General features: G+C 42.6%; 1 protein-coding gene and 2 non-coding genes across 3 annotated transcripts in view; 2 read left to right on the forward strand and 1 right to left on the reverse strand.

Moving 5' to 3' along the window:
* Window positions 1–2,145: 2,145 nt before the first annotated feature.
* LOC132765124 (uncharacterized) overlaps window positions 2,146–27,410 on the reverse strand; it is a 46,205-nt gene continuing 20,940 nt past the window's right edge. Inside the window, exons 11-16 of the mRNA XM_067464769.1 lie at window positions 17,559–18,699; window positions 13,346–13,441; window positions 10,376–10,606; window positions 9,756–9,778; window positions 7,155–7,282; window positions 2,146–3,866 (exon numbers count right to left, since the gene is read on the reverse strand). Of these exons, the coding sequence (XP_067320870.1) occupies window positions 3,343–3,866; window positions 7,155–7,282; window positions 9,756–9,778; window positions 10,376–10,606; window positions 13,346–13,441; window positions 17,559–18,699 (2,143 nt within the window). The 3' untranslated portion in view covers window positions 2,146–3,342. The remainder of the gene's footprint in view (window positions 3,867–7,154; window positions 7,283–9,755; window positions 9,779–10,375; window positions 10,607–13,345; window positions 13,442–17,558; window positions 18,700–27,410) is intronic.
* TRNAV-CAC (transfer RNA valine (anticodon CAC)) lies at window positions 25,793–25,865 on the forward strand. Its single transcript has one exon. It is a non-coding gene; the product is annotated as a tRNA-Val (tRNA).
* Window positions 26,072–26,144, forward strand: TRNAK-CUU (transfer RNA lysine (anticodon CUU)). Its single transcript has one exon. It is a non-coding gene; the product is annotated as a tRNA-Lys (tRNA).

Here is a 27,410-nt window from a genome sequence, read left to right on the forward strand (position 1 = left end):
GATGGGTCTGTTCTCCTTATTCCAGGTATGGATAAACCCAGGCCTGAGGGCCAGATGCAGCCCCTTGGGCTCTTTTCTCAGGCCCTCCTTTCTCTCACCATCCTATCCTTCCTTTCTTCTCTCTTTCCTTCTTTCTTTCTTTCTTTCTTTCTTATCTCTCCCTTTCTCACTCACTCCTTCCTTCCGTCCCTCTCTTTCTCCTTCTGTCCTTCTCTTTTGTCTTTCCTCCCTCCCTCCATTCCCTTCCTTCCATTCTTCCTCCCTTTCTTCTCTTTTTCCTTCTGGGGGATGTTTTGCTGGGAAAAGGTAGAGAAGGAACATGAGACACATATTTCAAGATTTCAAAGGGTGTCCCATTGAGGAGGAGGAGGGGAAAAACTGACTTTCTGCTGTTCTAGAGACCAGGGCACAAGGGCGCAATGGTTTCAAATGGCATGTTCAGGTGGAATCTCCTTTCCTGTCATTTGAACCCATTGCTCCAAGTCCCCAGGGTAGCAGAAACTCAACTTGCCCCCCCCCCCCCCCCAAATGTGGCATCCTTTCAAATATTAAAACATGGCTCCCGTGTCCCCTCTATTGGCCTTTTTTCCTCCCTTGGCCACTCCTCATAGGGCTTACTTTCAGGCTTTCAGTCTTGAAAGCCTGAAAGTAAGCCCTATGAGGAGTGGCCGAGGGAGGAAAAAAGAAGGTGAATTGGGGACATCATTTTAATAATCATTTTAACTACTGACTCCCCCCTGGGCACACAGAAAACTGGGCAACTTGGAAGGCGCTGAACAGACTGGTACGAGATGTAGAGCCAACCTTAAGAAATTGGGCTACAAAGTGGAATCCACAACATGCGAGTCTGGAGAAGAGCTAACTACAGACCATCTGCTGCAATGCAACCTGAGACCTGCCACATGCACAATGGAGGACCTTCTTGCAGCAACACCAGAGGCACTCCCAAGTGGCCAGATCCTGGTCAAAGGACATTTAATCAACTTACCAAGCTTGCAAACTTTGTGTTTTGTTTGTTTAAAAATGCAATACAACTGTTTGGTTTGTTCCTAACACGATAAATAAATAAATTTTAACTACTCTCCTGAAGACACATTCCAGCTTGTCATTCTCCCTCTTGAATTGTGCTGCCCAGAACTGGGGACAGTGTTATTCTAGGTGAGATGTGACCAAAGCAAGAGGGGCACGATTACTCCCTTGATCTAGACATGATTATACTCATTTTGATGCAGCCCAAAATTCCATTGGCTTTTTAGCTGCTGCATCACATTGTTCACTCATGTTCAACACGTGTTCTCCCAACATACTTTTGTTTACTTTTTACTTTTGATAGGTTTTTTAAAATTCAAAAGTAAGATGGAAGAAAGTATGAGATCAAAGCTCTTTGAGAGGCTTCACTTTACCACAAATCAATCTCCTTCCAGTTCACACCTGACAGTGCCCCGCACGGTTCCTTTAGAAGTGTTGTCATTAGTTTTACAGTGGCTTTCCTGCAAAGACGTTTCCATATCCAAAACTATGCAACTCTTAGTTAAGTCAGCATTGGGCAATGGTAGCTTTCTAGGTGTTGACTGCAACCCTCACTACTGAGCAGGCTGACTGGGAGTTGCAGCACCCAAAATTTGGAGGGCTACTCTGCCTTATCAAGGCTAGAAGTTCAATGCTAAACTTCTGACACAAGGGAGGAAATTGTACCTGAGTGACGGGAGATGTTCTGCACACAGGAGATTCCCACTTGGTGATGGGAAATAGTGCTGTCTGAAACTGGGAGCGATTCTGTTAGTTATTAAGCTAATCAAAAGGTCGGCGGTTCGAATCTGGGGAGTGGGGTGAGCTCCTGTCTTATCAGCTCCAGCTTCTCGTGCGGGGACATGAAGGAAGCCTCCCACATGATGGTAAAACATCCGGATGTTCCCTGGGCAACATCCTTACAGACAGCCAATTCTCCCACACTAGAAACGCCTTGAACTTTCCCAAGTTGCTCTTGACATGGAAAAAGACCAAATTAAGCAGAGCAAAACTAGAGCAAAAGACCCAACACAATGTGACTAGTGTGCATTTTACACAGACTAAACTGGTAGCAAGAACCGCATTCTATTTGTCCTCTCTTTCAAGGCTTGAACAAACCATACAACAGCAAACCCCTTACTGTTGAATCATTTATTTATTTATTATTCCTCAACTTTTCCCAAAAAACTAGATTTCCATTTTAAGTCTCATTTTTTTTTAGCGAAAAATAGTTCAAAAGGAGCTCTGTAATGACAAAAGGAAAAGAAAAATGCATACAGTAGAGCATAGCCAAAGCTCCAGTAGTTTTCAGGATGGAAGACATGAATTCTGCACTGCAAGTCTGTGGAGTGATGGGGAAGCAATTTAAAATAAATTACCTAAACTGGGTGAGAGGGATGGTGGGAGCAAAGGGCTAATAGACGTCAAGGCAGCAATAATAAATCCCCATCACTAAAACTTCTGGTGAAAGTTACACCTTCCTAGAGCTATGTCCCTTCAACAACAGAGTCCTCAACAGCAACATTTGAACCTGCTATTCACCAAAAACGTGCCTCTAGATCACACTACTAGCAGCAACAGTAGTAGTGATAATAAATATGTCCTTCTGGGACAAAAATAACATGGAATAGGGAGACAAGCAGCTGAGTCAAACCATATACGAAGCAGTGATATGAAACAGATGGTTCTCCCTTGGAATCGGAGGCATTAGTAAAGAACAAGAGCAGCAAAAAAAAGGAGAGCGGAAGACATTTGAGAAATAAACTGCATTTGATCTGGAAACCAGCTAGAACATTGCTCTACATCAGGGATGGAAACCAAACTTGGACAACCAGGCACTCATAGCATTCCTTGGGCCTTGACCTGAGAAGATTCAGGTGGCTCTGGAATGTCAATGCACTACCCTTGGACTCCCTGTTGCTACAACCGATGCCACCAAGCACACAGCTTCACACTCACAAGGCAAAGAGGCTTTAACTTATATTCCTTCTGAGAAGTTAAGAGAGAGCTCATGAAGTCAAGAGATCCTTCAGGAGATGTGGAAAGAGTGAGGCAATCCACATACAGCAGAACTCCAAAGAGGACAGAGAGAGCTTACTAAAGTGGGTGTGCAAGGGAAGACATTGAAGACCATGATCTGGTCAAATGCCAGAGAAGAACATCTGTGTAGCATTAGAGCCAAAGAAAGAAGTGGAGCTTCTGTTGTGAATCCATGGCAGACACCAGAGAAAGTCCAAGAGTGAAGAGAGTAAAATATGATCTCTTCCCAGGTGGGATGACAAGACAAGAGAAGGGGGGCTCCAGCCACGTGCAACAGTATCAGCAGTGATGGTCTCAATTGCAGATTTTGATACGGGTCCCCTTAGAGAGAATGCGGAAGAAGGGGAAGATGCGCTCGCGGAACGAGGCATTGAAGGTGTGGATATGGGCCATGTTTTCGGCATTGTAGAAACCCAGCTGGCCCCGCTCATAGTCCAAGTAGACGCAAAAGCGGCGGAGCCTCTCGCACGGAGAAAGGGGCATCTGCTCAGTGGTGCTCAGGGCCTGGTACTTCTTGCCATTGGTCCCCACGCACCAGATCTCCCGCTTCTGGTAAGGAGATGCAGTGCTGGCCTTCTCTTTACGCCGGGCTGACTCCCGGGCTGCCCCCACGGCCCACCCTCTCCGGCCCCCCACCTCCACCTCCCAGTAGTGTCGGCCGCAGGTGAAACCCTGCAAGGCCAGCACGCAGTAGTCAGAATCAAAGCGTTTGGGGCTGTCGGGGACGTCCCTCCAGCGCTCTCCCAGCCGGACGCCCCGGGAGTCGGAGGAAAGGGTGAGCCGCGGGTGGGCGGTATCTGGATCCAGGGTCAAATCAACTGTAGGAGAGGGAAAGAGAGCACAACCGGGGGAAAACATTACTAGACGATTAAACATTAGCTCCTTGTACAGATTAAATGGGACACTTCCTTCACGATCATAGCCCTACCCAAATGGCCGTGGGCTAACAGCATTTAGACTTCAATAGATGTGAGGAATGTCATCAAAAGGCTTCTAACATGACTTAACCTTCCTGGACAATCTCTACCATTAGTTTCTGGCCCAAAATGAGTGCAAGAAATATTGGAAAAGGTGAGACACTCCTTTGTCAATAAATTCAGAATACGTTTCTCCAACAGGGAGTCTGTTGGACAGGAGAGAACAACACTCTGAAAACGGGGGAATTCCAGACACGAAACATTCAGGGCCAGCTAACACCTCCCAACAAAGGATTCCCCAGGCAGGAATCAGCCAGACTTTGAAGCTTCAAGGATTGTGCAATGCTAATTAATGTGATTAATTGCAACATTCACACTTGCCTCCATCAGGGTGGGAGTTTTTTCTTCCACCCTGGACATTCCACAGATATATAAAACTCCCTTGCTTAGTTTCCAATATACCTCACAACCTCTGAGGATGCGTGCCATAGATGTGGGGTGCTACTTAGCATATCTATTATTTTGTCCTCTCTAAATTTAGTAAAAACCACAGAATTACTATTACCGTTGATTTAATGAAAGAAACCTGAAGAAGAGAATTTTGTTCTTGAAACAAGGACACAAAAGCACCCGGGGAACCTTGTTGTGGAATCCCGAGTTGGCTGAAAGCAACACAAACTGTTTCCAGTTGTGATACTCTCAAGTTTGTGGAATACAACGTGAACTTTTGTTTGATATATTCATTGATGTATATGTCCTATGAAATTATGTTGTAAACTGTAAATATATAGTGTACGTTTCACTATTGAAGTCACTTAAACTTGTACCTATGTTAAAGCTTATTTAAATAGGACAATTGCTTATTTACAATAGAGTAGAATAGATGTGGGCGAAACATCAGGAGAGAATGCTTCGGGAACATGGCCATACAGCCCGGAAAACTCACAGCAACCCAGAGATTACATTTGTTTGCTTCACCAACTTGCTATTTTCTAAGGACCCATGTTTCTCACTATAGTGTTTTATTTTTGATGTAAAATAGTTCATAGCGTTCAATCCATCATGGTTTTGCATTTTTTCCTTTTGTTTTCCCTAAAAAAACACACTAGCCAAGTAAAGCCACAACAGGGCTGTAAAAGTTTAAGAACATTATTTAAGTATTGTCACTCTTGGAACTTTTGTACATGGAAGCAGCCAAAATGCAACTCTAGGAACAAATACTAAATCAAACAGTTAAACTTCTCACTCATTCAATTGTCCATTCAAGATCATTTCAAATGCAAGCCAAACACAGCTAGTTTTTTACTGCATTTTTAAAATAAAGTACTGTTTACTTCTTGGTCTTTCAACAGCCATGTCATCCTATTCTGTTAAGGAAGAAAGGACTATTGGGGTGTTGTATGGTTTCCGGGCTGTATGGCCATATTCTAGCAGCATTTTCTCCTGATGTTTTGCCTGTATCTGTGACAGGCATCTTCAGAGGATAATGCTGTTCTCATAAAGAGGGGTATAAATAAATATAAAAATACAACAAAATAAAACTAAAAATACATTTATGGCTGAGGCTGGAGTAGGAGGCTTTTTAATTTCCAAAATTACAGTACAGAATCTCAGAGTTGGAAGGGGAACAATGGTCATCTAAGTCAAACCTTCAGTCTTGCAGCAACACACAGATAAAAACTACTTCTGAAAGACCTATTAAAAGACCTCCAAAAAAAGGAAGGTCCACCACCATCTGAGTCATTTATCCCAATTCCAAGCAGTTCTTATAGTAAATAATTTATTCTAAACGTCTGAATAGAATCTCTTTTCTTGTATTTTGAATCAAATGGTTTATATCATAGTCTCCAGAGCAAGAAATAAATAGGTTCACTCCAACATCTACATGGCATCCATTCAGGTAAATACGGCTGTTATGTCACTTAGTCTTCTCTTCCAAAAGCATAACTCCTTCCTTCATGGTGATCTTCAGGTCTCCTATCTTATGGCTTTATGCCTCTAAGTATGTTTTTTGATTTCATCAGACTCTCCCCTCTCTTTGTCAGATGCTTTCACACAGTCTTCTTATAATTTTTAGCTTAGATTTTAAAATTTGTTGAAGTTTGAAGTATATAACCTCTTAGGTTTAATGTGGAAAACAAGCTTGCTCCCTCCTCCCTGTGGCTTCCTCTCACATATTTATACATGATCGCCATGTATAAATATGTGAGAGGAAGCCACAGGGAGGAGGGAGCAAGCTTGTTTTCTGCTTCCTTGGAGACTAGGGCGCAGAACAATGGCTTCAAACTACAAGAAAGGAGATTCCATCTGAACATGAGGAAGAGCTTCCTGACTGCGAGAGCTGTTCAGCAGTGGAACTCTCTGCCCCGGAGTGTGGTGGAGGCTCCTTCTTTGGAAGCTTTTAAACAGAGGCTGGATGGCCATCTGTCAGGGGTGATTTGAATGCAATATTCCTGATTCCTGGCAGGGGGTTGGACTGGATGGCCCATGAGGTCTCTTCCAACTCTTTGATTCTATGATTCTATGGATGTACGGGACTCTGTTATGATCTGGTCATTGACCATAATAAAGTTTACTTACTTACCATAATTTCATTTTTTTCCTTTTGTCACCATGCATTATTCTTACCAACCCCCTGTCCCCATCCCTACATGCCTTAATTCCAGAATTCCCACCTCCCTTCAATGTGAGTTTTTTTCCACCAACCAATTTAAAAGCTCACTTCTGCAGAGCATCTAGTACTCTATGCATATGCAGCTTATGTTGTATTCTGCAATTTGTAGTTTCTGCAGCCAACACAGGTTAGACTGCAGCACTTAATGGATCATAAGAAGCAAGCCTGCATTCTGTTGCTGCCTACAGCAGTGGTTCTCAACCTGTGGGTCCCCAGGTGTTTTGGCCTACAACTCCCAGAAATCCCAGCCAGTTTACTAGCTGTTAGGATTTCTAGGAGTTGAAGGCCAAAACATCTGGGGACCCACAGGTTGAGAACCACTGACTTACAGCAATATTTCTCAAACTGTGCTCCTCCAGGTATTTTGGACTTTAGCTCTCAGAAATCCCAGCCAGCTTGCCAGCTGTTAGGAATTGTGGGAGCTAAAGTCCAAAACATCTGGAGGAATACCATTTGAAACACTCTGACCGACAGCAATACTTATTGCACAAAAGCAAAGATGAGACATATTTTACCGCGAGGAGCTTTGCTGAAGACCTTTTCCATCTTCTTCATGAGGACATCTATAAGGAAGTAGTTCTGATATTTCTTTCCTGCCTCCACTGCCACCATTTCTGGATCGTGGAATTTAATATTCTCACATCTGGCAAGGTGATCATTTAGAGAAAAGCCGTGTCAGAAACAAAGAGGGAACCCAACAGACTAAGCTATTTAATCGACAGAAAGGTAACGTACTGTACTTAAGATAACACAATCATTCTAACATCTTCTCTGTTATAACGGAACTGTCAACTCTTTCCTAATGCTCTTTTATAATTTTAACACAAACAGACACAAAGAAGAAATAGGAGCAAGGAGATTAGGATCTGAATCCATTAGTGCAAATCTGAGTAGGCCTATTGTGTAAATATAATTCAGTTAGACACATATTTTGGTGTCTAAAATGTTAGCCCTCTTTCTAAGTATATTCGAGCTGCTGATTCAAAAAATGCCACCAGTTTTCCCCTATCAGCTCTAGTTTTTGAGATACAGAACATAAGCCATCTACCACTTGCTATCTGCTCACCATGATAATCATATCTAAGAAACCAGAGCTGATGCTTTCTATCCAGTGCCATTTTCTGAATCAGCACCCCAAATAGCCCCAACGAAGACACCAAGAAAACAAATTTGGGAATTAACCAATAGGATTTAGGCTTAAGTGGAGAAAAAGAACAAATACAAACACACAGAAACATCTATGCACATTAAGTGTCCTCTATGCATGCAGATGTCATTTTTAAGAGTTGTGGGGTTTGGTAATCCCATCCTCTCCCCAGAGTACCCAGCCTGGCTTCATACCAAGCAGGAAAACCCAGAAAACATGTAGCAACCCCACTTGCAACTAGAGCAGTGGTTCCCAGCCTGTGGTCTGTGGACCACCACTGGTCTGCCAAGAATGAAAATATGGTCTGTGGGCTCATCATTACTATACCCTTGACTCAAAACCACGTGGCAACGAGAGCGATTGGTCTCGTGAAACCCTCTTATAGTGCCAAGGCAACGAGAATGTCAGGAGGGAAGAGGCTGACTACATACTAAAGATTGCTACTACCACATCAGCTCTAGATTATTAAATATGGGTGAGCAGATGGCGACTACTGGATGGCATATATTCTGTATCAGAAACTAGAGCTGATGTGGTCTATCCCATGCAATTTTCTGAATCAGCACCCCAAATAACCAAACCGAACCTAAAGTTGACCAAAACCTGATTCATAACCCTGTTGGTACTAATGTTGGAGAGTGGACCCTGGTCAAAGTGGTCCCTGATCAAAAAAGGTTGGGAACTACTGCACTAGCAATAGCAAAAGCTTTGTGACACCCTCCCCCCCAGAAGACCCCTGAGATCCAGTGATTCTGTACTCCTTATGCAAAGGGAGCATGTAACACCTTACAGACTAAGAGAGAGAAGAAAGTTGGAGATGTAACCTTTGAGAGACTAAGTTTATTTCCTCAGATGCATGATAAAAGTGCCTAGGAAGATACCTTTATAGGCAGACTGTGTGCCTGATACTCATAGCAATGCAAAACCTCTGGGTATGTTGATAAGGTGACATCTTCACAGTTCTGTAGTCACTGTGCATCTGGTTACGAGGGCTATGTAGGCAGATGCTTCCCTGATCCTTCCTGCTCGCTATGAAGCCCAGAATGGCCATGCAAGCAGACTTTGTGGTTTTTAAATATGTCTGCGCATGTAGATCTTTATGCAATGCTAAATTAAGGCCATTTTTAGGGGCATCTGAACTGTAACATTCCATCTTTTTATTGCTCAAGTTTAGGGAACTTGAAGAAATACTATCCACAGGTCCCTCCATCCACAGCTTGACAATTTTTTAAATCCAAAAAGTAAACCTTGATTTAAACATTTTATTTATGCCATTGTATATAATGGGACTTGAGCATTCACAGATTTTGGTATCCATGGGGAGTCCCAGAAGCAAACCCCAGCAGATATTTATTTTATTTTATTTATTTACTATATTTGTATACTGCTCCTCTCAGCCCAGAGGCAACTCGAGGTGAGCATACTATACACTTCCTTACAAAAGCAGCTATGCAGTATTAACAGAAACGATTGGCCCTTCCTTCCAGCCAGATAAACCAGAATATCAAGACAGAATAACCCATAATATCTGCTTTGAACTGGAATATCTGAGTCTACACTGCCATGTATCCCAAAACAGATAATGTGGGATTTTATTCAGTTGTGTGGAAGGGTCCTATGAAGCAGGGATGGGGAACTTGGGGACTTCTAAATACTTCAGCACTCAAAAGCTCCAGCATAGTTAATAGTAAGGCCTACACAACCTGTGGCCCTCCAAGAGGTTTGAGACTCCAACTCTCAGAAGCCTTGATCAGTTTGCCCAATTGTCAGGAATTCTGGAAGTTGAAGTCCAAAACACCTGGAAGGCCACAGGTTGTGCATGCCTGATCTAGAATATCAGATCTCTAGCATTATCAGAATTTGAACAATAAACTCAGTGTCCCAAAAAAGTCCTAAAGAAACTTTTGGGTGCACTTTGGAGAAATGCTAAGGAATTAAGAAAGAAGCAGCATAAATAAATTCCACCAACCTGACTAAAGTGCCTTTGAAGTCCTAAAAGAAGAAGAAAAACTAGGGTTAGAAAGGCAGTCCAAGTTAAAAAGTAATCAAGGCATTTCAAAAACGAAAAGAAGTTTACTCTTATTGTCTAGACCAGAGCTTTTCAAATTCCTAAGTGGGCTCAATAATAAAATTATTTGTCCTGGAATCCCTAAAGTCTTCCAATGTTATTCTTTTTCATGCACATATTTAAAAGGGGGCGGGGGGGAAAGTAATCCTAGACATTTATCTTCATAGCATCTGGATCATTAAAGGTCAGAGTTTGGAACTATTCAAATTCTCTACCACACATTCAGTGTCTGGCAATGTTATATTGGACTACATTTCCCAGAATCCCTCAGCCAACATGGCCACCAGATGAGGGGTTCTGGTATTTAGTTCCTTTAAAAGTAATTTTTCCATGCTCTTGACACCTTCAGAAAAAAATTGCAGCATTTGGGCTGCCCACCTTCCTGGGTTTTCTTAACTTCTTTCCTAACAAACGTATACAAGAGTCCAACCATTGTAGTAAATCATGATGCCATGGCAAGCAGGCCCAATTCTCCTGCTTGGGGCAACTGTGAAAACAAGCAAATGAAGACAGGAGTTCACCTTGAGCAGCTGCAGCCCATCCTGCTTGCTCTTGTCTTCCGCTTCTGCAATAAGGCGACTGAGAGCGGCCTCCTGCTCCTCCAGATGGGTGACGTTGCTGCTCTGCCTGGCCAGCAGGATGTCATAGCGATCCTCCAGCTGATGTAGGAGCAGGGCCTGCTCGCCAACAAGAAACTGGTGAAGCCGCTCAAAGTCAGACTCAAACTCTTTCATATCGAGCTTCATTTTGTTCTGTGGGAAGGGAGGAGAAAATGAGGCGAAGGAGGATGAACGGTTTGGCAAAATCTAGCACATGTAAATTTGAACACCAACTCCCAGAAAAACCATTACATTTTGCATAGAGTGTAAAATAAAAATAACTTCTAGTCCCTCAAATAAATCTCAGTCCATGACAAAGCACAAGGAAATTAGATACCACTTCCACTAGCAGAGACCCCAAAAATATTTATTTATTTATTTACAGTGCTTATATTCTGCCCTTCTCACCCAGAAGGAGACTCGGGGCGGATCACAGAACACATATACGGCAAACATTCAATGTTGATTATACAATGACAAGACAGGCAACAGATAGAGGTATATTTAGGCTTTTTCCTTATCATTCGGCATCTTTTGGAGGCTGTTCTCGGTTCTGGCCACAGGAGGTGATGTTGCTCCATCTCCTTGCCAAAGAGCTTTCTTTATTTGTAAACTTTCCTCCAAAATGCTGTGTGTAAAATACCTCCCTCTTAATGTGGTTCCTATTCATCTACCCACATTGCTGCTTTCAATCCCCTAGGTGGGTAGAGGAGCTGGGCTGAAGATCAGGGCCTTGCGCTGAGCGGGCTTCGAACTGTCAACCTTTCGGTTGGTAAAATTTATTGCCGCTGGTGATTAACCTGCTGTGCTAAAGCCGGGCCTCCTTATAGTATCAAGTACTCCTTATAGTATCAAGTAAATGTGGTCCTGGGGCTTTATTTCTTTAACAGAAACTTTGGCACCAGGTGTGGAAATACCATGGAAACAATAGGGATAGTCCCTACATCAGTGGTTCTCAACCTGTGGGTCCCCAGATGTTTTGGCCTTCTATTCCCAAAAATCTTAACATTTGGTAAACTAGCTGGGATTTCTGGGAGTTGTAGGCCGAAACATCTGGGGACCTACAGATTGCTAACCACTGTCCTACACTATAGGGATGGTGTTCTACATATCCACTTTAAAGAGTAGATGAAATGCCTGGCATGCTCTCAGGTCCAGTGACATCACAAGAAGCCTCAGCAGCTCAGAGTCGCTTTTATCAGCTTTGACAAGCTCTCTACCTAATCCTAAGTAGGGTTACTCTTCCCACTGTAGTCCATGTTCGAGTAACTTTCTAAATGGACTATTGTAATATGTTATTACTGGGATTGTCCTTGAAGACAACCTTCAAACTTCACTAAGGAATAACACTATGTAACAACATTTGAAAAAAATTCTGTTCCTGGTTTGAAAGTGTTATTTCTTGGTAAATTGTGTGGTACTTATTTTAAAAGTAGTTATTATACTCCAGAAACGTTGTTGTTGTGGCTGCCACAAACTTTGTTGAAATGTTTGAGACTCTTAAGATATTCATTGAAAAACTACAGCAAAATGTGCTACACAATGTCCCACAAAAACAAAGTTTTTGCAGTTGAATAAACTTTTTCCATGTTGTTATGATAAAACAAATTAGGAAATGACATTTATAACTCAGGAACAAAATTGGTGTTACGTAGAGTAATGTGGCTGCTAGCATTTGTAAATGTGGGCCAATAGGATTACATCACACAAATCCACTTGCTGCCCACTTACCTCTAGGCCCAATTCCAAGTTCTACGAATTTCTTTCATGCAATATGAAAAAAAAAGCTTCTTACCACTCCAGCCTGAGAATATCTAATAATCTGGAGGAGGTATCAGTCACCTCTAAATGCTTTCACCTCATCATTATATGGCTTGGAAAACATGTTTCTTGACTGTGTCATCTTTCTTTTATTGCTTTATGGTTGTATCCTTCATTGTCGTACATAATTTGACTAGCTAATGTACCCACGTTTGCCCAGGTATGCATTTTCTGAAAATAGGATTCTGTGAAAAACTTGATTATTCAATTTTCGCCTACATGGCTTGATGGATCTGAACTTGGTACACATATACTTAATGATTCACCATTAGTGCATCCACCTCACAAACCCAACCAAGATCTAGAAAACTGTTATATTACATCTGAGTGAGCAATAAAAAATAAAGGGAATCAAAATACAGAAACGTATAATGTTTGAACTGAAACTTGCACAATAATCCTAAAACCTTCAGTTCTACTTTAGTGCCAGTCTCTTTCTAGGGCAAAGTACTCATGTTGACCTGTACAGTTCTTCAAGGATTAAGTCCAGGCTATCTGGCAGGCCACACCTCTTAATGAGCCCTTAGACCAGTGGTTCTCAATCTGTGGTCCCCAGATGTTTTGGCCTTCAGCTCCCAGAAATCCTAACAGCTGGTAAACTGGCTGGGATTTCTGGGAGTTGTAGGCAAAACACCTGAATCCCAATTTTAAGAAAAGGGCAGGATAACCATAAACATAACAATTAACATAGGAACAACACCCACAAGACTAAAAGAGAGTAAAAGCATGTTCTCTCATAGTACAAGATCAAACAGCCTGCAATGCTGGAAGATAAGACGTTATGCACAAACAGAACATTTGAAGGCGATGATAGTTGGGAAACACACACTTTCCCTACAGTTCAAGTCAAATCTACAAGTTCAAGTTAAGAACATTTTCTACCCTTGTGTCGTCCAAGCTCTAGGAGACAACCTTGTGATTTTTTTCTATTTTTTTAAAAAAAGAAAACTTCTGTATCTACTGTGTGAGGACACTCCCAAACTTTTCCAAGAATCTGTGTGCTCTAATTATTGAGTCAAAAATGATAAGATAGTATTGGAATGCAGAAGAATTAAAAGAAGATTTGCATACCTTGAGATCTGCTATCTTCGCCTCTTCCTTTGCTTTTTGCTTCAAAACAGACTCCAGTTTCTTCTTCAGGGGATCCAAATGACCCTGGAGTTCAGCCTATAATAAATAAGTAACAACAATAAATAAATAAATAACAACAAAACCAAATAGTAAATAAATCAATAATATAATTAAAAGAAGTAAACATCCAAGTTGTTACAGTGTTTTAATTAGAAAGTAATTAGAAAGTGATAAATACTGCAAATGTATTTTAGAACTTCTAATGCCATGATACAAAGTAGGAACACAGACAAAATCTTGTTGGCCCATTGTTTGAAAACTGCACATCAGGTCCTAACTTCAGGCTATCACAAAGAGGTGCCAGTGGTATAAACAGAATTTTAGATATATGAGGTTGAACTTCTCAATTTTTCTTTAAAGAGAGAAAGTATATATGCAACCTCTGTAGTTGAAGATAAAGACAAACTACAAAAACTGATGGTAGGTTTTTGCCAATTAATGGAATAAGCCATGCAAATATCACAGCATTCAAGCTTATACAACAACCCTGGTATTTAACTACAAACAATGCATAAACGAGCTGCATAAAATGGAACACAGAACTCATAAATTCTCAGTCCAGATTTTCTTGAAGATCTTTCTATTTGTGGAGTTTGTTTTCAAAATAATATAATAATAACTTTTTTTTTTTACCCCACCTCCATCTCCCCGAAGGGACTCTGGGCGGCTTACATGGGGACAAGCCCAAGCAGACATAGACTGAAAACACAACGCAATAGAACAAAAATAAAAATGAGATAAACACATAATAAAACATGACACAACATCACAAAAAAATCAGTAGCCTGAACAGTAATAAATACTGAGCTCGGAGGACTAGGAGCTAGTGCAATAGTTTCAGGACAGGGGCTGGAAGAAAAGTCCAAGAGCCAATAATAATCATTTGAACACTGGGTCTATACTAAATCCATTTTTTTAAATGGTTATAGGTGGCAGCACATTGTTGGCTAGTAGTAGACTATCACATACAGATCAAAACTACCAAATGTTTCAAATTACTTCAGTATAGGGCTTAGAAAATTGCACTTTACAGCAGTATATATTTTCATTTAGTTCTACTTCAATTGTCTTTTTATTTAAAAAAAAACCTTTTTGTTATAAAGCTTTTCAATAAATATATATATATATATTAAAAATAGTGTATATTCTCAGCACTTTTCTATTCATATAAAATTTGTTCAGCTGAATTGAAAACCTTTTGGAAACAAGCTCTACATTTTAGTTAAGTGGTTACTTAACTAAGTGGTTACTTTCAGTGGTTTAACCCTAAGCTCCAGGAGTAATGGAATATTACCAAAGGTAGCATTTATATACTGCTTTGATTTACTCTTGTTGTCTAGACCAGAGCTTTTCAAACTGTGTGTCATGACATGTTCATGTGTGTAAGTGTGTCACACAAACATAACAAGAAACTTCTGAGTCTATGTACAACAGGTAATTAATCATATTTTTAAAATAAATAAATAAAACGTTTTCATGACATATATCATGTCACCACCGATTTCATTATTACCATTTATGTATATGTGTGTCTCTTTTAAAGGTTGGTTTAACCTCTGGTTTGCTAGTAAAACTGAATACAGGCAGCCTCCTAGTTACACATATCCAACTTACAAATGACTCATAGTTAAGAATGGGGGTAAGACAGAAGGAAGTGAGAGAAATCTATCTCTAAGAAGGAAAATTCACTCTTTCAAGGAATCTCCACTGAAGCTTTTTCACCAATCCTAGTTTCCACAGCAAGGCACATTTTTCAAAATCCAATTATTGTATCACAGGGACAAAAAGTGAGGTGAAGTCTTCTGAACAGGGGCACAGACAGCAAAGCGAACACCACAGAGTTATTAACCCTTCCCTATGCTATCAAAAACCAAATATATGTATTTTTGACTGGAGTTACACTTTATAAATGTACATGTTTTGACTTACATACAAATTCAACTTAAGAAGCAGCCTACAGAACCTACCTTGTTCGTAACTTGGGGACTGCCTGTACTGTCTTGCAAAATGATGCATGACTAAAAGGTGTTTTACTAAACATTTGGAAAGCTCTAGTTTGTAAATGCAAAACATGAGAAGTTGCCTCATACAATCAACCCATTAAGTCCATTTACTTCAATATTATTTATCCTGTCATGAAGTTCTGAGTCAGAGAAATATTTCCTCTAATTTGGGAATGAACAGCTGCATTAGGGTGGGGAAAGGATTTAACTACACTTCTCCGCAGTAGGACAAAATTAGAAATGGCAGTATTTCCTATCTAGTTTCATTTTTAGTTGAAAGTCAGCCATTTTATGCAGACCAAAACAAACCAGCCTCATTTTATGATTATTTTAAATGTGGGAGGAAGACTTGGCAAAACATCATAAAATGGGATGTGGGGGACATGTGCAGATTTTTGGCCATATTTTAACTGGAGGCCTATAAAAATCTAAAAATAACAGTGGAAAAAGTGAGGTCCTTGAATAGCATACAGGCCTCACAAGCCTATTGCGATAGCCTCACAAGACTCTACCTGCATAATTTTCTCTTTCTTTGCAAAGATAGATGAACTCTTCCTCCTTCCCTCCATTTCAAGTTTGGGTTTCCCTCCCACCACGTTAAAGCAAGTTGGCCCCTGAGGAGCTGAATATGGGCTCCAGACCAGCTAAATTTGCCTGTTCCTACTGTAATTGCTCAACAATGTACAATGCTAAATAAGCAATGTGCCTTTCAATATTTCACAAATAGTATATGTTGTCCATGAATAAGTTTTGTGTATCTAGGGAGTTGTTCTTGTGTGCTTCCATGTTGTTTCTGATGTATGGCAACCCTAAGGTGATTTTACACAAAGGGTTTCCTTTGCAAGATTTGTTTGGGGGGAGGGAAGTTGACTCTAAGACTGAGAAAGTATGACTACTCAAGGTCAGCCAGTGAGTTTCCATGCCTGAAGGGATAGTTTAACCCTAAGCTCCAGTCAGTTTGGTGAAGTGGTTTTAACAATGGATAATGAGCCTTGGGTTCAATCTCTCTGAATCAATCATATCGAGAAAAATGATGGGGTTCATACTTGGCCATAAATGAAAGCCTATGATGATGAAAAGAGAAAAGACTTGAAATCACACAAGAATGTGCTGTTTTTATGGGGAGCAGATCCATTGCATATGGGATGGGGAGATGATTCAGATTTCCCTACTGCTGCCTTCTAAGTAATCTTGTAATCCAGACATGCACACTTCTCTTTTTACAGTACTACTTAAATGTTTTAAAAATAAAATTTAGACTTTCTCAAATGAGCTAAAAAAGCAAATAACCCCCGTTCTGGTACAGTTATTCAGATCCAGATCAAGACTGCAGAGTTATGGATAAAAAAGAAAGAAATCTTTAATCTATCAACTATCACTTAACACGTTAGGCCCAACTAGGTATGAAAAAAATGCAGCCTACTAGATTATATCAATTGACGGTTCCCATTCACTTTCACCAGCCTACCTAACAGTAAAGAATGCTGGGTGTTGAAACCCACAGCATCTGGGAAATCACACTTTTCTCACCCACTGTCCTAAACCCCATCACTGGAGACATTACAGATTGAATATTTAGCAGTCCCAGTGGCAAGCATCACGGTTTTTAGGACTTGTGGGAGCTGAAGTCCAAAACACCTGGAGGGTCAAAGTTTATCCATGCCTGCTCCACGATCACTTTCCTCAAGTCAGCCTCAAACAGAGGCTGGATGGCCAGCTGTCAGGGGTGATTTGCATGCAATATTCCTGCTTCTTGGCAGGGGGTTGGACTGGATGGCCCATGAGGTCTCTTCCAACTCTTTGAATTCTATAAGTCATGCTAGAGGACCTACAGAATTTTAGTTTAAAAATAGCAATTTATTTATTTGCTATTTTCACGGGGCCCTGTGCCCTTAACCCCAGCAGGTGTGGACTTAGTGTGCATTCTTTCCTATTTGGGGGGTGGGGGCTCACGCTATCCACTGACACGGAATAGGATTACAGCTTGACATCCAGAGTCTTATCTTAGTGCAATGGTTCTCAACGTGTGGGTCCCCAGATGTTTTTACCTTCAACTCCCAGAAATCCTAACAGCTGGAAAACTGGCTGGGAGTTGTAGTCCAAAAACACCTGGGAACTCACAGGTTGAGAACTACTGTCTTAGTGCATACCTTATATTCTTGCACAACTTCTTCCAGTGGCATGACACTGTGGTGTTTGTGGGCCCGCGACTCCCTGCACACCACACAGATGGGCTCTTCATCTGTCTCACAGAAAAGCTTTAGAGGCTCCTGGTGTTTTTCACAGATGCTTCGTTCAACACTCTGGGCTTTGCCTGCAGCCAAAGCGGAAGGTGCTCCAGAAGAATCTCCTGCTGCAGCCAATTCCACCTCTTCGGTTGATGGAGTCGCAGGTTTATATGGCTGTGGATGCATCCGGCGAATGATCTCCACCATATTAGCTAGCTGTAGATTGGGTCGGAAGCTACGGCGGGGAAAGGTTTTACGGCACTGAGGGCAAGTGAAAGCCTGGCGCAAGGGAGGCATCGGTGGGGTGGCCGGCACTGTATATTCAGCGTCTTCTTCTGGCTCCTCGTCTTCATCCATGATGTCATCCTCCTCATCATAACTGTTGAAGAATATGTCACCTCCCATCGCATCGTCCCACATCTCATCCGACCCGGGGTCTTGGTCCCAATAGTCTCGGTCTTCTTCATCGTCCCAGACGTCTTCAGCATCGTCCCCATCATACTCATCCCTGGACAGGTCCTCTCTTTCCTCCTCCATGTCCCCATCATCCAGGTACTCATCTTCTAGGTCGTCTTCCTCGTCGTCCGCATCTTCCTCGGGCCCCAAATCACCATCGTCGATGCCCCCCTCCGAACCAGGCCCGTAGCCACCATCGGAGCCAGAGGCCTCCCCATCATCTCCTTCTTCCTCCTCGCCTTGGCCTTCTCCCGAGCCCCACAGCTGAGTGATGCAGACCCGGCAGAAGTTGTGCCCACAGCCGATGGACACGGGGTCAATGAAGTAGTCCAGGCAGATGGCGCAGACGGCCTCTTCGTGGAGGTTGGTCACCGGGTTGAGGGGGCCCCCATGGGCACTGGAGGCAGAGGTGGAGGAGGCTGCTGTTGCCATGGACTTACCACAGCAATGCCTCGCCCTGAGGCTTGCTACTCTAGCCCTCCTTTGGAGAGGAGGCCTGGCCTTGGGCCTAAACGCTGCTGATTTATGGCCTACTTGGTGAGGAGGCCTGGCCTTGGGCCTAAACGCTGCTGCTTTATGGCCTACTTGGAGGGCCACACCCCCCAGTCACTCTCCTGTGGCCTTTGGGCTGAGTTTGGGCCTCTTCCTCCTCCCTTCTGCCCTTCCTCTTCTCCACCAAAACCTTCTTATCCACTTTCTTTCCTTCCTGCTGCTCTACCAGCCACTCTCTTCTTCCCCTTCCCTCTCTCCTTCCCTCACAAAGCTTCTCGGTCTCAGCTCTCCACAACTGGAAGAAAAGCCGTCGGCGGCCCAGGCTCCTCACACCACAGCGTCCCGGCTGACGCAGCTTCCGCAACCAATGTTCTTTCCCCTTCCGGCCACCGTAGCTCTTGGCTCTCCACACCGGAAGTCGTGGCACCGCTCTAGGACTCCATTGCTCTATGGTAGGAGAGATTCAGAAACGTCAGCCCTCCAGGTGTTTTGGACTTCAGCTCCCACAATTCTTGGGGGCTGAAACCCAAAACATCTGGAGGGCCTAAAATCAATCTATGCTGGTTTTATTAATGTTGGAAAGAATCCCAAGCCAGTAAAATAAATATCTAGCAATAAAATAAAATATAAAATATAAAGTAAATAAATTAAAATAAACAAAACAAGATTCTCCCCTGGAACATAAGATTCAAGAAGAAATAATGGCTTTATAGTGTAGGCATGGGCAAACTTGGGCCCTTTAGGTGTTTTGGAACCCAACTCTGATCCCCTATACAGTTCCGGTCCAGTGTATCTGTCCGAACGTATCTCCCTCTACGTCCCACCCCGGAGTCTGAGATCATCCGGGGAGGCCCTGCTCTCGACCCCACCACTGTCACAAGTGAGGCTGGTGGGGACGAGGAGCAGGGCTTTCTCAGTGGTGGCCCCCCACCTGTAGAACTCACACCCGGGGGAAATCAGGGCATCATCATCTCTCCTCGCCTTCAGGAGGAGGGTGAAGACTTGGTTATGGGACCAGGCCTTTGGGCACTCTGGCAATTAAATCAGACAATCAGGCGAGTAAGACCAGCAGGATGGATGAAGTGGAACGTAAAACTAGATCTAGGTGTTAACGAACGCTGACCATGTAAGAGGAGAAATTGGGTTTGTATTTGGTTTTTATTGATTTTATTGATTTTATGGTTATAATGCATGCATATCAACTGTGAATTGATGTAATTTTATGTATGATTGTTTTATGATGCAGGCATCAAATTGTGCCTTTGCTTTTGTAAGCCGCCCTGAGTCCCCTTCGGGGTGAGAAGGGCGGGGTAAAAGAACCCCAAATAAATAATAAATAAATAAACTCTGGTAGGAATTGTGGGAGTTGGAGTCCAAAACACATGGAGGGGCCACAATCAATCTATGTTGGTTTTATTAATGTTGGAAACAATCCCAAGCCAGTAAAATAAATATCTAGCAAAAAAAATAAAATAAACTACCAGGCTTGACAAAGCTAAAGCTAGGCATTGTTTTTCAAGGCCAATATTTATTTATTTATTTATTTTATTTAGCAGTTTTGTATACCGGTCTTCTCACCTCCATAGAGGGACTCAGGCCGGTTTCCAACAATAATATCACAAACAATCATTTAAAAAAATCATATTGTATATTAAACTAAAAACATTAAAATAGCAAAATGCAGTCATATAATTACAATGGTCAGTCGTCACAATAAAATCGTTGTTCGTCATCATCCATCCATATCACAGAATATTGACTCACTCATCGAATGCCAATTTCCAGAGCCAAGTTTTCACCTGTTTTCTGAACGTCAAGATAGAAGGGGCAGTTCTGATCTCCAGTGGGAGAGAGTTCCAGAGCTGAGGGGCCATCACCGAGAAGGCCCTGTCCCTCGTCCCCACCGGATGCGCTTGTGAGGCTGGTGGGATCGAGAGCAAACCCTCCAGATGATCTTAACAATCTTGATGATTCATGGGGAGAATACGTTCATAGGGGAGAATATTCTCCCCTGGAACATATGAAGAAATCTAAAAGGCAGGCTTCTGAGCATGTGCAGAATGCATTCCTTCCATAATGGCTTTATAGTGTAGGCATGGGCAAACTTGGGCCCTCCAGGTGTTTTGGAACCCAACTCTGGTAGAAATTGTGGGAGTTGGAGTCCCAAAACACCTGGAGGGCCCACAATCAATCTATGCTGGTTTTATTAATGTTGGAAACAATCCCAAGTCAGTAAAACAAATACCTAGCTAAAAAGGAGGCTGTCCAGACCTTGAACCAGTGCTTGGCTGCTGTGTCAGACTGGATGACAGCTAACAAATTGAAATTGAATCCAGACAAGACAGAGTGACAGCTGAGACAGATGGGAGCTCACCCCATCTTGCGGATTCAAACCGCCGACCCTCAGGTCAGCAGTTCAGCCAGCACAAGGGTTTAACCCATTGCGCCACCGCAATGAGCCCATTGCACCATCTGAATAGGCTCATTCTATTAGGAATTTATCTTGCATGTGCTGTGGTGGTCGAGATATGCTGAAAGCATCACATTTTGTCTGATCTTGGAGACTATGCAGAATCAGCTCTGATTAGTACTTGAATGGGAGACCACCAACCAATTACAGATACTGTAGATCAGGGCTTCTTAAACTTTTCCACTCAGGATCCCTTGCTGATCTAAGAAAATTTTACATGACCCTGGTATATAAAATTGGTATAAAACCCATTTACTGACTGCAGTTGCAACGCTTGCTCAGTCGTAAGACCAAACAGGGCATAGGGTTACAGCCTGTGTTAGACGGGGTTACACTCCCCCTGAAGACGCAGGTTCGCAGCTTGGGAGTGATCCTGGACTCATCGCTGAGCCTGGAACCCCAGGTCTCGGCGGTGGCTGGGAGAGCTTTTGCACAATTAAAACTTGTGCACCAGCTGCGCCCGTACCTTGGGAAGTTGGATCTGGCCACGGTGGTCCACGCTCTTGTTACATCCCGATTAGATTACTGCAACACGCTCTACGTGGGGTTGCCTTTGAAGACTGTTCGGAAACTTCAATTAGTCCAACGGGCAGCGGCCAGATTACTCACCGGAGCGTCATACAGGGAGCATACCACCCCCCTGTTGTGTCAGCTGCACTGGCTGCTGATCCAGTTCCGAGCACAATTCAAAGTGCTGGTTTTGACCTACAAAACCCTTTACGGCTCCGGCCCAGCATACCTGTCCGAACGTATCTCCTTCTACATTCCACCTCGGAGTTTAAGATCTTTTGGGGAGGCCCTGCTCTCGGCCCCACCTTTATCACAAGTGAGACTGGTGGGGACGAGGGACAGGGCTTTCTCGGTGGTGGCCCCTCGCCTGTGGAATGCACTCCCTGGGGAAATTAGGTCAACAACATCCCTCCTCTCCTTCAGGAGGAAGTTAAAAACCTGGATTTGGGACCAGGCCTTTGGGTAAGCTGGCAGATGGATAAAAAACAATGATGACCAGAGTAGGAAAGGACAATGACAATGCTGGATGGATTATGGATTTATGAATTGGCGAACGTTGTCCACAAGATGATTTTATTGCTGCTATTGTATTAATTGTTCTCCCAGGCAAGCATGGTCTGGGAGAACAAAATGAAGCGGGACGCAGGCTGATAGAATTCTGCCAGGAAAACTCGCTGTGTATAACGAATACTCTCTTCCAACAACCTAAAAGACGGCTTTATACATGGACCTCACCAGATGGTCAACACCGAAATCAGATTGACTACATCCTTTGCAGCCAAAGGTGGCGGACATCCATCCAGTCGGTGAAAACAAGACCTGGGGCTGACTGTAGCTCAGATCACGAACTTCTTATTGCCCAATTTAGAATAAAACTAAAGAGATCAGGGAAAATACACAGACCAGTTAGATATGATCTCACTAACATTCCTAGCGAATATACAGTGGAAGTGAAGAACAGATTTGAAGGACTAGATTTAGTAAACAGAGTCCCAGAAGAACTATGGACAGAAGTCCGCGACATTGTTAAGGAGGCGGCAACAAAGTACGTTCCAAAGAAAAAGAAAACCAAGAAGGCAAAATGGTTGTCTGCTGAGACACTGGAAGTAGCCCAAGAAAGGAGGAAAGCAAAAGGAAACAGTGAAAAGGGGAGATATGCCCAGTTAAATGCGCAATTCCAGAGGTTAGCCAGAAGAGATAAGGAACTATTTTTAAATAAGCAATGCATGGAAGTGGAAGAAGACAACAGAATAGGAAGGACAAGAGACCTCTTCCAGAAAATTAGAAACATTGGAGGTAAATTTCAGGCAAAAATTGGTATGATAAGAAACAAAGATGGCAGGGACCTAACAGAAGCTGAAGAGATCAAGAGAAGGTGGCGAGACTATACAGAAGATCTGTATAGGAAGGATAATAATATCGAGGATAGCTTTGACGGTGTGGTGAATGAATTAGAACCAGACATCCTGAGGAGTGAGGTTGAATGGGCCTTAAGAAGCATTGCTAACAACAAGGCAGCAGGAGATGATGGGATCCCAGCTGAACTGTTTAAAATCTTAAAAGATGATGCTGTCAAGGTGATGCATGCCATTTGCCAGCAAATATGGAAAACACAAGAATGGCCATCAGACTGGAAAAAATCAACTTATATCCCCATACCAAAAAAGGGAAATGCGAAAGACTGCTCCAACTTCCGTACAGTGGCCCTTATTTCTCATGCCAGTAAGGTAATGCTCAAGATCCTGCAAGGAAGACTCCAGCAATACATGGAGCGAGAGTTGCCAGATGTTCAAGCTGGGTTTAGAAAAGGCAGAGGAACGAGAGACCAGATTGCCAATATCCGCTGGATAATGGAGAAAGGCAGGGAGTTTCAGAAAAACATCTACTTCTGCTTCATTGACTATTCTAAAGCCTTTGACTGTGTGGATCATAATAAATTGTGGCAAGTTCTTGGTGGGATGGGCATCCCAAGCCACCTTGTCTCTCTCCTGAGGAATCTGTACAAGGACCAAGTAGCAACAGTCAGGACTGACCACGGAACAACAGACTGGTTCAAGATTGGGAAAGGCGTACGGCAAGGCTGCATCCTCTCACCCAACCTTTTTAACTTGTATGCAGAACACATCATGCGATGTGCGGGGCTGGATGAATGCAAAGCTGGGGTGAAAATTGCTGGAAGAAACATTAACAACCTCAGATATGCAGATGACACCACTCTGATGGCCGAAAGCGAGGAGGAGCTGAGGAGCCTTCTAACCAAGGTGAAAGAAGAAAGTGCAAAAGCCGGGTTGCAGCTAAACGTCAAAAAAACCAAGATTATGGCAACAAGAATGATTGACAACTGGAAAATAGAGGGAGAAACCGTGGAGGCCGTGACAGACTTTGTATTTCTAGGTGCAAAGATTACTGCAGATGCAGACTGTGGCCAGGAAATCAGAAGACGCTTACTTCTTGGGAGGAGAGCAATGTCCAGTCTCGATAAAATAGTGAAGAGTAGAGACATCAGACTGGCAACAAAGATCCGCCTAGTCAAAGCCATGGTATTCCCTGTAGTCACCTACGGATGTGAGAGCTGGACCTTAGGGAAGGCTGAGCGAAGGAAGATCGATGCTTTTGAGCTGTGGTGTTGGAGGAAAGTGCTGAGAGTGCCTTGGACTGCGAGAAGATCCAACCAGTCCATCCTCCAGGAAATAAAGCCCGACTGCTCACTGGAGGGAAAGATACTAGAGACAAAGTTGAAGTACTTTGGCCACATCATGAGGAGACAGGAAAGCCTAGAGAAGACAATTATGCTGGGGAAAGTGGAAGGCAAAAGGAAGAGGGGCCGACCAAGGGCAAGATGGATGGATGGCATCCTTGAAGTGACTGGACTGACCTTGAGGGAGCTGGGGGTGGTAACGGCTGACAGGGAGCTCTGGCGTAGGCTGGTCCATGAGGTCACGAAGAGTCGGAGACGACTGAACGAATGAACAACACATTGTATTAATTTGATTGTTTTAACTAGTTATAACTGTTGTCGTTATATTGTATTTTGTATATTGTACTTTGTGAATTGTTGGGCATCGAATTGTCCCTGTTTTTGTATGCTGCCCTGAGTCCCAACTAGGGGATTGAGAAGGGCGGGGTAGAAGCACTCCAAATAAATAAATAAAGTCTCGGTCAGTGGTTCTCAACCTGTGGGTCCCCAGGTGTTTTGGCCTGCAACTGCCCAGGAGCAAACCATCAGAACCAATGCCATGAAGGCCAGTATTGAAAAATCAGCTCATGACCCAAAATATAGACTGTGCAAGGAAGCTGATGAAACCATGGATCACCTCCTTAGCTGCTGCAAGAAAATCGCACAAATAGACTCAAGCATAGGTACAACTCTGTGGACCAAATGATTCATTGGAACGTATGCCAGGAGTCAAGAACTGGTAAAGGGAAGATTTAAGATTTAAGAAGATTAAAAACTTGGATGTTTGAACAGGCATTTGGTTAATCAGTGCATTGAATGTGACGATTACAGGAATGGAAATATGGACGACGAATTTGGATCATGACTCTAGTGATGAGAAGCATTGTGTTGTTATTGTTGTGTAATACTGTATATGGTGCTTTTGTGTTTGAATTGTATATTGTGATTGATTTTACCCTTGTTGTAAACCGCATTGAGTCGCCGGTCAGGCTGAGAAACTGCGGTATACAAGTAAAGTAAAGTAAATAAATAAATAAATAAAGGGACCATAATAAACCATACCAGACAACCAGGCTTGACAAAGCTAAAGCTAGGCATTTTTTTCAAGGCCAAGATTCTCCCCTGGAACATAAGAGGCAAGAAGAAATCTAAAAGTGAGGCTTCTGAGCATGTGCAGAATGCATTCCTTCCATAATGGCTTTATAGTGCAGGCATGGGCAAACTTGGGCCCTCCAGGTGTTTGGACTCCAACTCCCACAATTCCTAACAGCCAGTAGGCTGTTAGGAATTGTGGGAGTTGGAGTCCAAAACACCTGGAGGGCCCAAGTTTGCCCATGCCTGCTTTAGTGTCTTCCAGATTTGGATTTGTAGTTTCCTGCCTGCACCTACCTAAAGAACTAATAGGATGCATCTGCACTATAGAATTAATTCAGTTTGACACCACTTTAACATGTATAAGATCTTTAGTTCTCTATGTATAAAAGTACTGCTGTCATGCCATCTCTCTTTGGAGAGTATTGTAGTGGGTATGGCAGAGAAAGCAGCCAGCTGGTTTCTGTAGTGTAGTGGTTATCACGTTCGCCTCACACGCGAAAGGTCCCCGGTTCGAAACCGGGCAGAAACAGTACTATATTTTTTAATTTTTTTTTTAATTACTCTTTTCTGTTGTTACAATTTCCAAACTTTATTTTTCACGTTGCTTTCTTTGGATCTCCCCATCATAAATAACAAATGCATCACAATATATAATATATACAAAATAAAAACAAAGACATTAAGATTTCAATCGGTGTATGTTAAAGGACGTTTTTGAAAGCCGTTCTACCAGCAGCCCGGCTAGCTCAGTCGGTAGAGCATGAGACTCTTAATCTCAGGGTCGTGGGTTCGAGCCCCACGTTGGGCGCAAATGTTTTGGGCTTTTTTTTTTTTGCATTTGCTTCTGAGTATTAACAAGGAAGAAGTAACGAATATTCAGTCTGTTTATTTATATTAGCTGCATTTAATATAACCTTAATATAAGATCTTCGATATAGGAAATGCTTTGGAGCAGAAATATTTGAGATTTCATATTTTCCCCCATTTTCTTGAATACTTGTATTTACATAAGGAGATATTCTTGGAATACATCAGAGTAGACAGAATTAATGCACTTGCCTTGTTTCCAGCAGACCTCACAAAACAGGGGAATTCCAGCAAGTAAACTATCAGGGCCAGCTAACACCTTCCAACAAAGGATGCCCCTAGGCAGGAAGCAGCCAGGCTTTGAAGCTGCAAGGCCATTACATGCTAGTCAAGGTGGCCAGCTTCAAGCAGACAAGACTTCTTTCTCCCACGATGCCCCCAGGCAGGAAGCAGCCAGGCTTTGAAGCTGCAAGGCCATTACATGCTAGTCAAGGTGGCCAGTTGCAACATCAAGCAGACAAGAGTTCTTTCTCCCACCCTGGACATTCCACAGATATATAAACCCTATTTTTCCTAGTTTCCAACAGTCCTCACAACCTCTGAGGATGCCTGCCATAGATGCAGGGGAAACGTCAGGAGAGAATGCTTCTGGAACATGGCCATACAGTCAGGAAAACTCACAGCAATCCCCAGAACTAATGCAGTTTGGCACCTCTTTACTTGCCATGGCTCAATACTATAATAATAGAATTATAATATATATAATATAATATAATATAATATAATATACTTCTTGGCAGGGGGTTGGACTGGATGGCCCATGAGGTCTCTTCCAACTCTATGATTCTATAATTCTATAATATAAGAATATAATATAATATATAATTAATATAATATAATATAATATAATATAATGCTTCTTTGCAGGGGGTTGGACTGGATGGCCCATGAGGTCTCTTCCAATTCTATGATTACATAATTCTATAATAATATAATATAATATAATATAATATAATATAATATAATATAATATAATGCCGGGTTGTTGTAGGTTTTTTCGGGCTATATGGCCATGGTCTAGAGGCATTCTCTCCTGACGTTTCGCCTGCATCTATGGCAAGCATCCTCAGAGGTAGTGAGGCCTGTTGGAACTAGGAAAAAGGGTTTATATATCTGTGGAATGACCAGGGTGAGACAAAGGACTCTTGTCTGCTGGAGTTCGGTGTGAATGTTTCAACTGACCACCTTGATTAGCATATAATTGCTT

This window comes from Anolis sagrei, chromosome 2 (assembly GCF_037176765.1).
Source record: "Anolis sagrei isolate rAnoSag1 chromosome 2, rAnoSag1.mat, whole genome shotgun sequence".
In the NCBI taxonomy this organism is placed as follows: Eukaryota; Metazoa; Chordata; class Lepidosauria; order Squamata; family Dactyloidae; genus Anolis; species Anolis sagrei.